A 19,387-nucleotide genomic window follows, 5' to 3' on the forward strand; every position below is an offset into this window, starting at 1 on the left:
ATGCTTCCTGCTTGCGTTCAGCCCACAGTCAAGCAGGGTACATTATTATCTGGGATGTTTTGTAGGCGGTGTGTTTAGTGATGGACTCATAATGCTACCACGAAATCCTGGTGCGACATGCCATCCCTTTCGCCACTTGCCTTATTTAAAGCAAGATAACAACCCAAAACATACCTCCAATCTTTATAAAAAGTATTTTAGTCTAAACAATGACAATAGGTGCTGAAGAACATAGTTTGGCTACCCCAACTGAACTCCTTTGGAAATCATCTGGACAGGTGTAACTAGCCAAAACTGTCTTTGGTACAGTAGCGTAACTAGAAATTTTTCTCCCCCCTGCCAAAAAAAAACTTCTGGCAATGTGTACAAAGCATGTGTATTTACTAAAATAAAAACTGTATATTTTCGTCAAAACTAGCTTATTTTGTTCATTACTTTCCCAAAAAATTGATGATCGGAGTGGTGTATTGAAACTAATGAGCAATAACGTATGAACATGTAAAAAAATACCCTCCACAATACAGATGTGTCCTCTTTGCTGCAGTCCTCCTAGTCGTCAATGCATTTACTGGTGCCTGGCATCTTTTTGTGCATTTTTTATAGAAACTTATATATATATATTATTATTATTCCGAACAATGATGGTTGGCATGCTGCCCACTTACTGATTGAAGATAAACCACTATACACTGGTCCAGATATATGATTGGTAGAGGAATTGTAGAATTGGGTTCTTACTCATAGAATTTTTCTTATACAGTATTATTCTAGATATAGTGATGACCTGCTATTGATATGGACGGGACCCAGAGTTGCGTTTACTTTTTTTTTATTTTTAAGAAGGGCACAAAGCTTCTTCTAGTCTTATCAAATAATTTTACTGCAGTTTACTTTCTGGATGCATGCATTACATTGATACATAAACGAGTTATTCATGTAATCTATTGATCAAAATACTTTACTTCACGTCAGAAGCTTTCACCAGAAACCTTTAAAATTCGGCTTAAGGTACTCTCAAGAGTTTTTCTGCTAGACAAGTCTGGAAGAAGCACATTTTCCCTTTAATACCTCAATACTGCTCCATCCTGACTCCCTCTTCCCCTTTTTGCTCTCTCATATTTTATGTAGGTGCAGGCTCCTCCTTCTCTCCGACAGCCAGGGTGTACCCCATCTCTTTCACTGTGGCTGCCATTGAGGCTTCTATATACTGTTCTCTGCTGTTCTGTCGAACCCCCCCCCCCCACTCCCATATTTACCCCATTAAGATGGCGGGGTCCTAATACTTCGGAAACCAGTCTTTCTTGTCTCCCACATGGTAGAAGCCATTTGGGGGTACACCCAGGCTTCCACTGTAAATACAATGTTGAGATGGGATGTTTATATATATATATATATATATATATATATATATATATATGTGTGTTGCGCTGATGTCCGGCACTCCCTGCACTCCTAATGCTCTTGCCTGGTTGCCATCCAGGGTGGGGTATCCACCAGATAGAATAGAAGCAAAGGGTAAGGCGTCACTCCAGGGCTTAGTAGAAATCAAATTTTATTGTGAGGCGGGAAACGCCGTTTCGGGTTTCCCCGTCGTCAGGACCAAAAGAGCACTTTTGGTCCTGACGACGGGGAAACCCGAAACGGCTGCAACTTACCCTCTGTATGGTGGAATTTTAGGTTAGCTCCCTTAACTTCTTTGTTATACTGTATATGCTTTCTGAGGTCAGGGCTCTAAGCAGCCCAGGAACATTTACAGTTCTTATTGCAAACTGGATACACCTTAACACAAAAAGTGCATGTAGGAGAATGGATGTGTGGCTCTTATAGATTACAAATAATCATGCCAAATATCTAAATCACAGGACTACTACCAGTAAATAGGTATCAGCCAACCGCAGCTCTTCCAATAAGCAAGAGGTGGTAGCAGCCACATTTTTTCCAAATTAATTGGGAAACGAAGGGACCGCCATTGGATTGGATGTAGGATTGATGTCAGATTTACAATTTACAATTTAACATTGAAATAAATTGAAATTGCTACAATTCATTAACTTCATTAACTTCATTTCAGTCTTGGAAAGAAAAAAAAGGAACAAAGAAACTTTCATTTAATTTGCCATAAGTCAGCAAAATGATGCAGAATATACACAGTTAGGGGAAAAAAAACTATTGAAATATTGAAACTGACTTTTCAAATGAAGACTGAAAATACTTGTAATACAAAAGAATAACATTAAGCCATTAAAATTGTAATTAACATAAATAGGGGTTGCCTACAAGACTCCAAGATGTGTTTTAAATTAGAATGACAATGCTGATTACTCCACAACAACTCAAAATCCTTTCCCAAGACCTTGCAGGCCACTTCCCATGCAACATTATAAGGGAAGTAAACTTTACCCTTGAAAGAATATACAACATCATTATACAGTAAACATTTAGTAATAAGAAGGGGAGTTATGGTAAACCTAACTTTGGTTAACTCCCGTTCTTTGAGGTTCCTGGGACCACATCGGGATTGTAGGCGGATCCAGAGGACCGGGGCACCAATCTCCAAAGCTTTTAGGCTTCCCATCCTGCCTGGCTCATCCTGCCTTGCTCCTCTCTCCTATAACCCTGCCTCCTTGCATAGGACACTCAGGACACAGTTTGATTAACAAATCCCAACAGGAAGCAAAGAAGGAAAGAAAACAGATTATGGACATTGCAGTACAATCACTCATACACAGAGGAAAAAGACCAGTGTTCAAGGTCGCAGATGCCCCCATTATATCAGGCATGTCAGGTTGGTCCCAGGAACCTCAAAGAAAAGGTTCCCCTTTTCTTCTTCTGGGTTCCTGGGTCCCACATGGTTAACATCCGGGATGTCCAAAAGTCATATATTCATGGGCAGGAAGATGCCTTTGGGGCCAGAAGAACCTGGCGATGGAACAAAGCATCTTCTTTGGGAAGCAAATGTGTTGAAGATATAATACTTCAGCAATGTATGCTGCCTTGCACAACAGTTCAGCAGAAACACCACAGCATGCTGCCCACGAAGGAACAACAGACCTGGTTGAGTGTGCTGAAATCGAAGTAGGTAAAGGCAGGTCAGCCTGCTCATACGCTTGTGCAATGACTAATCTAATCCAGCTAGCCAAATTTTGTTTGTGAGCTGGCAATCCTCTTTTGTGAAACCGATATAACACAAAACACCACATCCAAGATTTCTCTATGGTAGTCAGGTTTGAGGAATGAAATGCTGGAACCACAATTTCCTAATTAAAGTGAAATTTGGATACTACATTTGGTAAATAAGAAGGTTTCATATGTAGGACAGCCCTGTCCTGGTGGAAAACCAAGAATGGGTAGCGGCAGGATAAAGCCCCCAAATCCAATACTCTTCTTGCAGAAGCTATAGCAAGCAGAAACACCACCTTAGCCATCCGCCATTTCAAATCCACAGTAGGCAATGTCTCAAAGGGAGACTCTAAAAGAGCCGCAATTACAACTGAGATATCCCAAGGAGCAATTGGAGGTGTGTATGGTGGCTGGACTCTGAGGACCCCCTTTAAGAAGGTATGTACGTCAGGTAAAGATGCAATCTGTCTCTGGAACCACACAGATAAAGCAGAGACCTGAACTCTAAGGTATGTCAGACACAAGCCCAAATCCAGGCCATGTTGTAGGAAATCCAACAGTCTTGCTATCTTGAATACCATGGTATCATAGCCTTAGAAGCGCACCAAGCAAAGTACAGTAGGTGTGCCATGCTCTATAGTGAATCTGTGCTGATGCCGGCTTATGAGCCTGAACCATAGTCTCTTAGCCACTTTGTCTGAGAAACTCCAATTCGGGTCATCAATACCTAGCCTCCAGTGGTTTCTAGAGGAACCCGATACATCTGGGTGACACTTGGATAAATTAATTTCTTGGACTCCTCCAGTGGCATCATCTAATACCGCATCAATAGAGAGGACCAGCAAACTTCCCATTTGCCACCCCCTCCTTTCAATCATTCCAAATATTGGATACAACTGTGGCTAAGTGCACACAATCAGTTTTACTTACTAAATGAGAATTTTGAAGGCCAATGTGGCTTTGTGTTCCATCCAATTAGTGAGAATATTCCTTTTAAACATATTTTATTGTGTTATGTGTACAGTATGTATGTTTATTTTATTGTAATATTGTGTTAATTTTTATAAAGAAACATATATCTTAATACTGTCTGTTTCATTGTAATTCAAGCACTGCTTCTTTGCTTCTGTTTTTTAGAATGGCTGTTTCAAGCAGCACGCCATCGATGCTAATTGACCCAGATCTGGGTGCAAGCAAGGGCCTTGGCTGAGAAGAACCTATCACAGGCGCAGCCAAAACAGTTGTAGAAGATTTTCAAACCAATGCCTTCTGGGCCACCGGAATTAGACTTCCGCCTTCTTGTTTCAGTTTCCTGAGTACTCGTGGAAGAAGTGACACTGGAGGAAAGGCATACTGTATGGAAGATGAAATTTCCATGGTATTGACAGAGCATCTGTGAATGCTGCACGATGATCTCTGGACCTGGACCCGAACAGAGGTACCTTTTGGCTTTAGGGAGATGCCATGAGTTACACATCTGGCTTGCCTCATCTCTTGGCGACTCCTGACCGGGCATGGAAGAAGAGAGAGGGAGGGGAGAGGGTAACAGTACTCACTCAGACGACCAGCTCTGTGGTGGGTTTTGCTGGGGCAGGACAAACCTGCCCTGGTAGGTGTATCCTGCTACAGCAAAACCAACCACTCAAGGTCTTAATTTCAATATCAAACAAGTATTGTTTACAAAACACAACAAAAAAGGCAGCTGCTGTCGTTAAAGGTTCATGAACAGTGCAATTTTGGCTATGTACAACATTTAATAAAATTGTTCATACTAGATTGTACACTTTCTAGTCCGTGCAAATTGGCTAAATTGCCGCAAATTCACATGGTTTTGGCGAATTGGTGGACATTTTTGCCATATTTGACCAAAAAAATAAATAATTCCAGTGAAATAGCAAGGGTGAAAATGTACTGAAAAACAGGTGAAACAAAATTATTTTGATTGAATACTGATAGGTGAATCCTTGCCTCCCCTCCCCCCCGCCCCTGGCAGGGCCGGCCTTAGGCATAGGCAAACTAGGCAATTGCCTAGGGCATTTGGAATGCCTAGGGACATCAGAGGATTCTCCTGATTAAAATGATATGCAGCATGCCTATATTCTGTGTGTGAGTGAGGCTGTATCAGCATATGAATTAGTGTAGTCATGGAAATCACTGTAATATAGCATAACGTATGCAGAACTGGCCAGGAGCTGCATGGCCTATTGAGGCAAGATGTATCAAGAAACATCTGTATCCAAGCAGAGGCAGAGTTCACAGTGTTAGCGGCTTTGCGAGTTCTGTCTGTGGGTGGGTTGGTTGTGCAATAGTGTTCGGCATATGTGTAAGGGGCATTATGTGTGCCATGTATAAATGCATTAATAATGTGCGACATATGCGTAATGGGCATTATGTGTGTCATGTGTATAAGGGCATTAATAATGTGCAACATATGTGTAATGGGCATTATGTGTGTCATGTGTATAAGGGCATTAATAATGTGCAACATATGTGTAAGGGGCATTATGTGTGTCATTATGTGTATGAAGGGCATTAATAAAGGTTGGCATAATGTGTAAGGGGCATTATGGTTATAAGGACATTAATAATGTGTGTCATGTGTAAGGGGCATTACTGTGTGGTATTATCAGGGGTGCCAAGAGAAAGGGGTAGGGGGCACAAATTACCCAGGCCAAAGTCTGATGGAAGGGCCCAGTGGGGGCCCCGGGCCCCCTCCCCTTAAGTGACAGCAGCAGCTGCAGCTCTTCTCCTCTGCCCAGCACACACTGCTTTGTGCTGGGCTGCAGTGTGGCTATGGAGGTGCTTACAATACAAAATTTTCTCAGGATTTTTTTCTAAGGGTATAATGTGAGGAGTATAAGGTAAAGTGGTACTACTGTGTGATGTAATGTGAATAAGGGACACCTTCGCATGATATAATGTGAATAAAGTTGCACTACTGTGTGGTATAATTTGAATAAGGGGTAAAACTGTGTGGCCATGCCCCTTCCCAGCAAGAACACACCCCTGTTTGGGCTGCGCACTTAATGTGTGCACTGTTTCTATTTAAAATATTGGGTACTTGTTTCCTAGCACGGCGCCCCCGATTTTAATATTATGGCATCGGGTCTATGAAATCGGGTCGCATCGCATGCGATGCGATTAGACCCGAATTTTAATTGTACAGCCACCCTGATGGCTGATTCCAATGTTAAATGCACCCCCAAACCCGATTTTTCATTGTACACCCACCCTGATGGGTAATTACTATGTGAAATGCCCCCACATTGTTAAAGCCACCCCACTATCAATGACAACCCGAAGCGTGGCGAGCGCAGCAAGCCCACGAGGGGCAGCAGTACGCGTCCTCTGACATTTTCATACCCCCAATATCCATGTCGGCGTGGAGTTGATTGTATATAGTGTGGCGAGCGCAGCGAGCCACCGAGCCCGAAGCGTGGCGAGCGGACGCGAATTACTTCACATGTATTTTGTGTCCCCTTGCGGGGCTCGCTGCGCTCGCCACGCTTAGGGCTCGGTGGCTTCGGGTTGGCGTTGATACTGGGGTGGCGTTAACAATGGGGGGGCATTTCACATAGTAATTACTCATCAGGGTGGGTGTATAATTAAAAATCGGGTGTGGGGGGGCATTTAACATAGTCAGGGGCGGATCCAGGATAAAATGACAGGGGGGGCACCATGATAAAAGAGGGTTTAGGTGGGGGAGGGGCGTGTTAGTGGTGCCAGTGTACATGCTAAGAGAGCGGCAGAGAGAGGGTGGGAATGGGATTAAAAATAGGCCCTGGCATTTAAAGTACGCAGGCCCACCATGGCGACAAAAGCGAAGGATGTAGTTGTACGCACGCCGAAGGCGCGCTCCGGAAAAGGGGTGTGGCCACTCAACAGAGGTGTGTCTTTGAGTGTAGTCTACAACACCATATACAACTTCTACACATTATGCAACAAAATACTAGACCCCTTTATACTTCCCCCTTACACATGATGCCAGATGGAATGAAACTAAATTCACATAATTCCACATGGATTGAGCCAAAATTCAAATAATGCCACATGGATTGTGTCAAAATTCACATAATGACACACGGATTGAGCCAAAATTTACATAATAACACACGGATTGAGCCAAAATTCACATAATGCCAAATGGATTGAGCCAAAATTCACATAAAGCCACATGGATTGTGTCAAAATTCACATAATGCCACATGGATTGAGCCAAAATTCACATAATGCCACACGGATTGAGCCAAAATTCACATAATGCCACATGGATTGAGCCAAAATTCACATAACGCCACACAGATTGAGCCAAAATTCACATAATGCCACACAGATTGAGACAAAATTCACATAATGCCACATGGATTGAGCCAAAATTTACATAATAACACACGGATTGAGCCAAAATTCACATAATGCCACACAGATTGAGCCAAAATTCACATAATGCCACATGGATTGAGCCAAAATTCACATAATGCCATATGGATTGAGGCAAAATTCACATAATGCCACACGCAATGAGCCAAAATTAGCATAATGCCATCACGGATTGAGCCAAAATTCTATTGAGCCAAAATTCAGATAATGCCACACGGATTGAGCCAAAATTCACATAATGCCACACAGATTAAGCCAAAATTCACAATACGCTTCATAAACAGGGACATTGTCCACCAAAGGCACGCATTAAACAATTACACCATAATGTCCATTACACGTTAAGTTACACGCTATTATGTCCATTATGTATTATGCCAAACACCATAATGCCTATTAACAATTATGCTACATAAGTGCTGCTTATCTACATGCTCATTGCCAAGGGTTCCATGCTCATTGCCAGAGGTTCCATGCTCGTTGCCATGTGGGATTACATGTTCATTGCCAAGGGGGAATACATGCTCGCGGTAAATGGGGGACAGCCGCCAGGCAGAAGTGATAGCCACTGACAGTGGCAGAGCCTGGCTGTATTCAGAGCACTGCAGGTACCGGCTATTTGAAATAATACCCCTTTCACACCAGAAAATGCATTCCCAGTTTGGCCCCTTTTACACCAGCCTAGTCCCTGCATTTTCTGGTGTGAGGGGGAGAGAAAACCACCCCTCCCCCCCTTTAACCAGTTATCTCATTTAACCGGCTATATCTTCGGAAGCAACTGACCCATTTACATGAGTATCATATTGAAGAACTTTTGAGTGGGCTTTGAATGATTTTGGTCCAGTGAAACTGGAACGTTTGGTTCCAGAGTAATCTGCCCTCAAAGAACATGAACAGCCATGAAATTAAATTTCAAAAATAAAAAAATTGGTTTATACGCAATATCTCTGGAATCAATTAACCGATTTGGACCAACCTGGTATCATATTGAAGGCCCAGCGATTTGAAATTGAATGAAATCAACCACAAGCTTCTGTGATGCAAGGGCAGAAACTGGCAGCCGTCGGAACCGGGTGGGGGTCGGAATTGACGGGTCCCATATTATCCTATGGGGAAAAAACGTTACAGCTTTGCCAGGCGATATCTCCGGTTCCCGGGGGGCTAGAGACACGGGGCTGGGCTCGTTGGAAAGCCCTGGTCCTCAGCTACAAAAAAAATGACAGGGGGGGCACGTGCCCGGGTGCCCCCCCCCTGAATCCGCCACTGAACATAGTAATCGGCCATCAGGGTGGCTGTACAATGGGGTGTAATTGCGTCGCATCGCATTGCATGCCATTGTAATGGCATGCGATGCGATCTTACAATTGTACAATAAACTCAAAAAACCCTTATATCGGGTCTGATCGGGTCCCATCGCATACCTTAACTAATGGTATGCGATGGGATCCGATGGGTGCCGTGCTAGGAAACAAGTACCAAATATTGCGGGTAGAAGCACCAAGATGATGACTGCTATGATGAGGGTTGATGGTGCTGGGACAGGGGAGCAGGGTCAGAGGTGGAACTAGTGGCGGTGCTAGGCGGCACCAGCCAAAATTTTGCCTAGGGCGTCATTTAGGCTAGGGCCGGCTCTGCCCCCTGGTGAATAGATAAAATACCCCCCATATGGGTAGTTTATATCGCACTGGGTGTATTCCCCTTGAGAGAATCAGACTGAGCATCATCTGTAGTTGATCTGCAGAAGTAAAAGAACAAGCACCTACTAAAGGAACATTTAAGGGGAAATCACATTTATTAATACAAGTAACATTTGTTCAAAGGGGTTTAGCTGATCTGCATTAGTATTTGCTTGGTGCTGTGTATTGTATAATGTCATCATTAGGTGCTTACCCTTTAGTCAGGTATGTCCAAACTATGGCCCTCCAGCTGTTGTGAAACTACACATCCCAGCATGCCTTGCAATAGTTTTAGCACTACACCTAAGAGCAAAACTGTGGCAAGGCATGATGGGACTTGTAGTTTCACAACAGCTGGAGGGCCATAGTTTGTTCATGCCTGCTTTAGGCCATCCTAATAACATATTGGGTGGCTTTTCTGGCACCTAATATAATATTTCCAATGTGGATCTTGTTGTTCAAACCTAGCTCTCAATCTGATTTAAAGTATAGATAGAAACATGCGAGGTATACTTAATACAGTATCCATGTCGACATCGAAACAAATAACATGAAAAAACGCAAGTCGACAACTTCTTCCATGTGTGTGTCTGCTTGTGTCAAACTTTTGACCATGTCGACCAATAGTGGTCGGCCTACTGACTGTCGACCTAATGACCCATATCGTTTTTGGACCTCTGACTTAGACAATGACTTTTCAGAATAGCAACATGAAACCTTTAAAAAAAAAAAAAACCATCTGAATGTAACAGAGTTTAATGTCTTGATAAACGGTATTAGGCAACTAGTGTACCAATCCCATCAACTCATTTAGCTTTTTCCCAACCCCATGGTTTTCGAATAAATGATGGCCACACAATAGAGTAATTGGGGGCCGTATTTTGGTTCATTCTTTCTGACAAAATCCTTCTTAGATGGGCAAAACCATGTGCACTGCAGGTGGGGCAGATGTAACATGTGCAGAGAGAATTAGATTTGGGTGGGGTTTTACTTCAAAGTGAGATCTATATTGCAGTGTAAAAATAAAGCAGTCAGTATTTACCCTGCACAGAAACAAAATTACTCACCCAAATCTAATTCTCTCTGCACATGTTACATCTGCCCCCCCTGCAGTGCACATGGTTTTGTCCATCTAAGAAGGATTTTGTCAGAAAGAATGGACTAGAATAACCCCCTATGTGATCTGTAGAAATGATTGTGAATTCATGATGAACCAGTGACCCGACTGAAGCATGGGCCACTGTCGCTTTCAGTGTAAACACTTTGGGTTCATAAATCCGATCCCTGACATTCATCCTATACAAGCAATGTTTTCAGGTATTAGTCAGTGGCTGAACAGAAGAAGATACATTAACAGATAATAAAATTGGTGCGAAGGCCTGAATATGACACATCTGTACTGTTTCTTCACAATTTCATAGGTGGTAAGGATTGAACAAAGTTTCATATATTTTTATGCAGCTCTGACTCAAGCGGTTAATGAGAGATCTTAGAATGTAATATAATAGTTTGCGTCACAGGTCGTGAAAATAGGTAAAAACTTTTCTAAATTTAAAAAAACACCCTGATGAAATGATGCATATTGTAAAGATACACATAAAGGTATTAGTTGTTCTGTTCAAATAAGACATGTAACGCTGTCATTCCGCCTTTATTGTGCGATCTCTTCTTAACAACAGATTGCTACATTTCTCTGAGCGTACATCTAAGTGGACGTAATTTATATTCAGTTCCTAAAACAAGGGTTCTACTATATGATCAACACATCCCACCATGGTGCTCAATGTGGGATGGCCACATACAGATGGAGCTAGCCTCCCTCTTGCTGGCGATTCGCCAGATTGTCTTCGCTGGCAATCCGCCAGCGGCGAGGCGCTCCATCTGAATATCTGACTGAGAAGCGTGTGCATCTCACACGCACGCGCGTCTCAGTTTCCGGGCGGCGGGGCGATGGGAACCCTGTCCGTCTCCGCTTCAGGGAGACGGACAGGGTTAGGTAGGACAGCGGGGAGGCGGTGTGGACCCCGGGTGACCGCCGACAAGCCGGCGGGGACCCAGGGAAAACGCCGTCGGAAGGGGATGCGCACGCATCTTGTGCGCGCGCGTACCCTTTCACAGAACAGATGGCTGCTCCATCTGTATTATACATTTGAGCTGCTCCTGGAGTTTCTATCACCAACTGCCGCACGCTGTCCTCTGACAGAAGGGGACGCTCACGCACCCCGTTCTGTCGGAGGCTGTAGCGGCCCTCCGCCGCCCTTCCTGCGGCTCCCCCAGCCTGCCCCCACTCCCTGACCGACTCCATGAAGCGGAGGCGGGCAGGGAAGCCGCTCCCCACCGCTTTGCTGATGGGGACGCACGATCGAGTGAGAAGCTCATGTGCCCCCGTCCGCCAGCCTGCGCCAGCACATGCAATCTGATAGCTCAGGCTGGCTGACAGGCGCTACATCTGTATATTAAGGAGGAAATTTACTAAGATGGGAGTTCCATTTCACATGGGATGTTGCTATGGGCAACCAATCAGAATATACTTCTTATTTATTTAGCACCTTCTAGAAGAAAATAGATAGCAGCTGATTGGTTGCCCATTCCATCTTAGTAAATTACCCCCTAAGTATGAGATCTACAACCGATATCTGTAGGAAGGTTCAGTTCTGACTCCTCCTGGAGACTTCCAGAAGAGCCTGAATAAAAATAGAACACCTAGGCCAGTTCACTTCATAGAGCTGTACACAGAAAGAAAGAAGATAATACTGCCAACGCTCAATCCCACTCCTCACCTAGTGGACTAGTTACTATCTTTCAGAGAAACAGAAATATCCCCTCAGGAATAATTAGAATGCACATTACAGTTACTTACACAGACAGGTAGAGTATTGTTGAATGCGGTGGCACAACCAATAGCTTTTGGAGATGTAGGCGTCCCCGTACAAAACTCTGGTACAGCTGTAAGTTCCTGGCCATCAGCTTTCTGCCATATGTACAACGCAATCTATTGAATAACAAGACACAATATGCTTTTAGTAAACTGTTAGTTTGTAGCCAATATCATCATTTATTTCTATGGTGCCACAAAATTCTGCAGTGACAGTAAAGTGGTGAATTAAAACATAGAACTTAATATGCTAGAACAAGCACTATAGATAATAACTATTACAAAATACATTCAACACATACATTTAATAATGGTAAGAAACAAAGCAATATTTATACATCTAATACACACAAAATAGGCAAGAAACAATAGAGAAGACAGAAGTATATAGTAAAAATTGTGGATGTAGAACACAAAGGTGGACACTGTAATGGTGGGTCAGAGGACACAAGGATTGACCACCTTATTAAAGCACTTACAGTACATTCTAACTGGAAGGTGAAGCGAAGACGAGAGTAGAGTAAAAGGCGGTTAATAAATGTGCAAGGAGGTGACAGGGATTTGGAGTAATTAAATAACAGCCTGGCAGGGGGCACCTGAAGATTAGAGTGCTGCAGTCTGTGGGCGGGATGTACTAAGACAAAAATGCGGTAAAACCTCCGGTTTACCACATTTTCAAATTTACTAATACCGCGTCATCTCAGGGCAGGGTATCGCCACGTTTGGGTGGCGATACCCTATAGAAGCCTATGGGCTACTATCACTGCCCGCCGCAGTCTCCTACCCCCTCCCCATCCCCTGTGAAACTCCTCCTCCCACTAGCATATGTCACAGCTGGATGTCCTTCCGGCTGCAGGGGAAAGGAGGAGGTGCCAGGGACAGCCGCACTGTGCTGAGACCCCCAGCACACCACATCACAAGTATCGTGGGGGGGGGGGGGGGGCCTCCGTCACCGCACTGCGATGCTAGCTGCATATGTTAATACATATGCGCCAGCATCGCTGCGGCCGGATGGCAATGTATTTAACTACATTCTGCCCTGTGACTGGTAGCAGGGGCAGCTGTGGGTATATGGTCATTAGGTAGACACAAGCATTAGTTCAACAATTGGAAAATAGACAGTCAAAAGGTCGAAATTAGTTTTTCACATTTTTTCTAGCAGATGTGCTGAAATGCGGTATTTCATGCTCTATTATCCACTATGGCATGGTGGGAGAATAACATACAGTAGTATGCAGAGTGTAGCGAACCACCGTGCTCGAAGCTGGTAGGGGATGCGGTACACCTAGACGGTGTCCTTGTTGACTGTGTTGACATTCGAGATAAAAACCCATGTTGACCTTTTGACCTAAGGCCTGTCAACCTTCAGTGGTTGACCCAATGCATGCCAACCTAAAGTTTGTTGGCCCAATGACCCATACCCCAGCAGTGTCTATGGATGAGGTGAATATCACACTCTGACAAAACATATTGTTGTCAGAAGAGACGATCGAGGAGGCAAAGAAGAACTTATGAATCATGGCCTGTGTTTGAAGAGTGTGAAGGGCAAATTGGAAACATTTTTATAGATAAGAGAGCGGAGAAGACAGGACTACTACAAGTAGGTGCCTGAGAAAGCTACTTGGTGAGGACAAAGAAGGAGGAAGGGGAGCGAATATGAAAAAGTGGCAATGTTGGTCGAGTTATCAATAAGAACATTTAGATCACCTAGTATTAGGGAGAGTATATCAGAGGACAGGAAGTGAGTGAGACAGATAGCAAAGGCATCAAGGTAATTGGGAACAAGACAGTAGAAATGGAACATGAAGGCAGATTGGACAGACAACACTAATGTTGTGGATATTAAAAGGAGGGGGAGGAGAGAGAGTATAAAATGCCCAAGTTGCCACTTGTCTATTCTGGGTATAGGTGAAGGAGAAGGGGAGACCAACATTTCAGAGAGTGATGGGGGTATGTGGTTTCAGAGGGAGAGAACCAGGAAGTATTTAGATGCTGCAAATCACAGACATTATTTACTTCTAAAGGAAACCCGTATATGAATGGGTAGGCTGCCTTTGACACTGTTGACCACCCTCTCCTGCTCAACACCCTCCGCTCCTTTGGCATCACTGGCACAGTCTTCTCCTGTTTTATCTCATACCTCTCTGATCGCTCCTCCTCCGTCTCCACTCCGAGCTCTTCCTCTCCTACTACCCCTCAGCCAGCCGGTGTTCCCCAAGGGTCGGTCCTTGGCCCTCTCCTCTTCTCCCTCTACACCACCTCTCTGGGCACCCTCATCAGCTCCTATGGCTTCCATTACCACCTTTATGCTGATGATACCCTAAGCTATCTCTCCTCTCCCGACCTATCTCCATCACTCCTGTCCAAGGTCTCCGAATGCCTCACGGCCATCTCAGCCTGGATGACCCAACGCTCCCTGAAACTAAACATGGCTAAAACTGAACTTCTAATCTTCCATCCCCCGAACATCCCCTCTTCTCCCACTATCTCCATCAGCATTGGTGAAACTGAGATCACCTCCACCGACCAAACGTGCTGCCTCGGTGTTATCATTGACTCCTCCCTCTATTTAACCCCTCACATTAGTGCTCTCTCACAGTTTTGCCGCTTTCACCTCCGCAACATCTCGCACATCAGACCATTCCTCTCCACTGACACGACCAAATTTCTCATTTACTCTCTTGTCATCTCCCACCTTGACTACTGCCACATACTTCTCTCCGGGCTATCTCTCGCCCGCCTTGCCCCTCTCCTATCCATTCTTAATGCTGCTGCTAGGCTCATCTTCCTCTCTCGCAGCTCTACCTCCACCTCCCCCCTCTGTCTTTCTCTTCACTGGCTCCCCATTCCTTTCAGAGTTCTCTTTAAACTCCTCACCACCACCTACAAGGCTCTCTCCTCCTCCACCGCTCCTTACCTCTCTTCACTGATCTCTATCCACAGTCCCTCCCATCCTCTTTGCTCCGCCGCCGACCGCCGCCTGACCTCTCACCTAATCACCTCCTGCCACTCCCGTGTCCAAGACTTCTCTTGCGCTGCCCCCCCTGCCCTGGAACAACCTCCCGCCACAGATCAGGCTTTCTGATTCCCTTACCTCCTTCAAGCGCTCCCTCAAAACCCACTTCTTTCGACTAGCCTATCCCTCCTCCTCCTAACCTCTTTCGCTCCTCCTCTCCTGCCAACCCTACCCCTCCATCCGTTTCTACTAATCCTATTGTTTTTCATTCATCCACCCACCTCCTTTTAGTCTGTTAACTCTTATGAGTAGGGTCCTCCTTCCTCACGTACTAACCCTACCTCTTTACCTCACCAGCACTCCTGCCCTGTTCTTCCCTTCCTCTACTTCATCTTCAGTCTCCTCAACAATTTCGACACCTACTTAAGAATTGATGCTGATTTTAGTTCTACCCTATTTATGCTGTATTTTATCAACGCACCCTGTACGTTACCTTGTCATTTGTTTTTATGCTTGCTATGTACGGCGCCTTATAAATAAACGAACTACTACTACTAGTTTCTTTTTTCTATAATTTAAGCAAGTCAGATATTTAAGAATCAAATCCAAATTATTTTCAAGTAAAAATAATATGTAGGATGCTGAGCTCAAGTTAGATATTTCTTGTTTAGACATACTGTACTGGATAAATGACCATAATTACAATAATCAGAACTCCGTAAGTACTAGCTACAGTAGCTCATTAATCAAGACACAGAAGATGTTATAATCAGATGGATGAGAAGCTCAGGTCACAATGTCCACAATAACCTGGATAATGACAGGAAAATATTACTTGACGCTGTCTTATATGTACACTTATGCATCACAGACTGAGAAACAAATACAACCTATTAACTCTACGACGTGATAGCAGGATATTACGTTTTTTTTATGTTTTTCTTTTAGACTGGAGGTTATATAATGCAGACTTGTCGAGAGTGAATGAAGAAACAATGAAGGCACATGTTTTGGTTTTAGAACAGACACGAGGCTAAGGAGCAAGGATTGAAACACAAAGGACCTTCTCAAAACCCTAGCAGAACCTTAGTCTTCCAACGGGGTGGCAGGGTGGCACAGTGGTTAGCATTGGTTGATTAAACATTCATGAAATATCTTGGCACTATAAAAACAAAGCTTAATAAATTTCAATATTTGTCCAGTGTGGGTTTGGTAGAAGTCTAGTTAGACAGTCGATAGGTTGACCCCATATGGTCGAATGGCAATAGGTCAACAAACACAAAAGGTCATTAGGGTTTAAAGGTCAACACACAAATGGTCAACACTTTATTTGGTCCCATATACAATATATTTTATAATCTGTGATCATCATCTATAGAAACACAGAAGCTTATGAATTGGCTCCGCTTGACACGATATGGGCAAGTTGGCTCTTTCCATTATAGCTATAGGTTAATATTCCCAAATGTATCAGCAATCTTGAATATAAAATTGAGAATCCTGCCAGAATATACTTTAACAGCCACGCTTAGTATACATGAAGCGTTTATGGTACAGTGTGACATTTACAAGTGCAACCCACGTAGCGTGAGTAGGAGGGTCTGGGCTCATCCAGGTTCGGGCAATACAGAGACGGGCCAAAGTGAGGAGGTTATGAACATACATCTTATCTAAGATGGGCAGGAAGGAGCTCCTCCAAAGATACAGATACAAGAGGACAAGAGAGGAATCCGAATACCTAGGTCTCAGATATTTGTTGAAACCGCTTACCAAAAAGAAAACACCTGTGAGCTTTGCCACAACAGATGCCAGAAACCAGCCCTGGTCTCTGAGCACTTAGTACAAGCATCCAACACAGAGCCAACAATCCGCAGTAGTCTGCTCAGGGTCCAGTAAACCCTGTGAAAAACAAAGTTGAATTTGCTGAAATCTGGCCTACGCCATGGAGGAACCAACCATATGAACCCAATCCTCATCCTCAAATGGGCCCTAGATTAATCACCCATTAAGCATGCAAATCGCTCAACATATCAGCTCCAGAAAAGGAGAGGAACACAGAACGGAGATCCTTTTTTGGCTCTCCGTTTTGCGAACCAGCACATAAAAAGGGTTTCAGAGAGCTGTGGAGCAGTATCCCCTACTGTGCAGTCACCGCATGTCAAAGTTGCAGGTATCTGTAAATATAATGGCGAGGAACTGTATATGTGCAGTAGTACATTAAAAGTATACTGAACATAATAATATGTTTTTGGAATCTCCTGCAGATCACCAATCTGTAACTTCATTTGCATGATGGAAATGCATAACTACAAAGTACTGCTTAGTGCCCCTTAAATATTACTTTTGGCACTTCAATTTTTAACTTCTCTCCCCTAAAGTCCTGGTTGGCTTTTATATCATGTTGTGTCATAAATAAATCATAATAGTGAGGGGAGATTACGTCTTATTACAGGTGTGTCTACAGTACAGTTTCATATTTTATTACATTTGTAGAAATATGCCTAATAATGTGTTTTACTATATAGAATGCTTCTTGATGCAGCTATATTTTACACCCCCATAGAGAAGACTTATACCCCTTTTACACCACCACAAAAATACAGGTTTTTGCCTCTTTGACCCGGGTCAGCGGTGGTGTAAATGGGGTAGCTGATATAAAAACCATTAGTGAGGAAGTGTAAATGGGTATGCTGGGTCATCCAACTCGGCTCACATGGCTTACACCAATGAGGGAGCCCAACCTCTTGACCGCAGCATCCTGTGGTCACAGTATGGAGGTTGGGCGGGGGGCGCACACAGCCTCCACGGCTATCTGCTGTCCTGTGCAGACAGCAGCGGAGCCTGGGAGGAGATGAATGGATGCCTGTGTGCGGTATCCATTCACCTCATGGACGGGGCATGGAGGCTGGGGATCGGTGGACCCATGTGCATTGTAAAAGTTGCTGGCCCCAGGAATATTCCGGGTCAGCACCGCAGCGTATATGGGGAGAATCCCGAATACGACCCAGATTGGAACTGTGTTCCACATACCAGGTCGGATCTGGGATTTTTGTGTGGTATTACCGTACCTAGGTGCTCCTGTCATCAGTAAATAACTTTTATGCTAAAAAAATTTTTACAGCTTTGTAAATGATCCTCAACAGCCTCCATGACAAATGCATCAGCATAATACAACACAGTAGTCAGAGTCCTTCTGTATCAGGTGTAGACAATGTGGAGCATTGCATTTCTGCTATTGCATTCATTTTTTTTTACAATTTTAATGCACCACCCAAAAAAAAAACATCTTTTGTGTTATATTATTTAGATCGCCCTAATGCCTTTTTATAATTCGCATCAGGGCCGAAGCCTCGTCTGAATATTTTTGCATCACAAATGTAATCTGCTTTTACTGAAGAAGAGAGACTTGGACTAACCAGAAGATGTGTGTGCACTACCGGTAGTGGCATATGCTCCAGGTTCAGGTTCTCCATATGTTTTAAACATTTATTTTCAAACTAAAATGCACATTGACAGTTCACTTTGAATTAAAATAAAGTAAAAAACAAAACAAAACATTGGAACAAACCTGCCATAATATAACTGATCAATCATATAAAATATGAATCAAGCACCTTTTGTAGTGTATTCTCAGTCAGCCTATAAGAAGCAGCCAACTAATACTGGTATTTGTCATCATCTAAGGCAGGGGTATCCAAGTTGCCCTCCAGCTGCTGTGAAACTACACATCCCAGCAGGACTTGCCACAGTTAAGGTATGCTAAAACTATGGCAAGGCATGCTGGGATGGATGTATACTTCCACAGCACCTCGAGGGATACATGATGGATAACCCTGACCTACATGCAGGTGTAAATGCTTACTTTCCAGTTGCAAGCTGGAACAAGTGCTACTTTGAAATAAATCCGCATACAGATGTGGCTATGTACATCTAGCCTCCTTTCGCATTAAACTGCCCTTCTAGATGCGCCTCAGTAGCACCAGGCGTCTTTTTTTGCAACTTTTTCCATTAAAATGCATCTTATTTGCAAGGCGGCACACAAGCAGCTTCTGCTGTTTCTAATGTGTGCCATGCCTATATTCAGACTAAGGGGGGTATTCAATGTCAGGGGTACGGCTGTTCTCGCTTTGCTCGACAGCCGTGCCCCTGTCCCGTTCTCGCTTTGCTCGACAGCCGTGCGCCTGTCCCGTTCTCGCTTTGCTCGACGTGAGCTCGGCTGGCGGGATTCAATGTCCCGGCCGCCGAGCGGCGAAAAGGGGGCGTGGTCGCGAGTTGAGGACGGAAACAGACGAGCTCCGGCAGGGAGCTCGCCTATTTACGGCTTTTCTTGGCAGAACGAGCCCGACAGCTTGTGATGTCGGGCTCGTTCTACGGAGAACC

At 44.0% G+C, this 19,387-nt stretch overlaps 1 protein-coding gene across 1 annotated transcript in view; it reads right to left on the minus strand.

Annotated features, from left to right (window-relative positions):
• B3GLCT (beta 3-glucosyltransferase) overlaps positions 1–19,387 on the minus strand; it is a 366,095-nt gene that overhangs the window by 53,338 nt on the left and 293,370 nt on the right. Inside the window, exon 9 of the mRNA XM_083169834.1 lies at positions 12,037–12,168. Coding sequence (XP_083025960.1) covers positions 12,037–12,168 — 132 coding nt within the window. The remainder of the gene's footprint in view (positions 1–12,036; positions 12,169–19,387) is intronic.

This window comes from Crinia signifera, chromosome 2 (assembly GCF_055691185.1).
Source record: "Crinia signifera chromosome 2, ASM5569118v1, whole genome shotgun sequence".
Taxonomy (NCBI): Eukaryota; Metazoa; Chordata; class Amphibia; order Anura; family Myobatrachidae; genus Crinia; species Crinia signifera.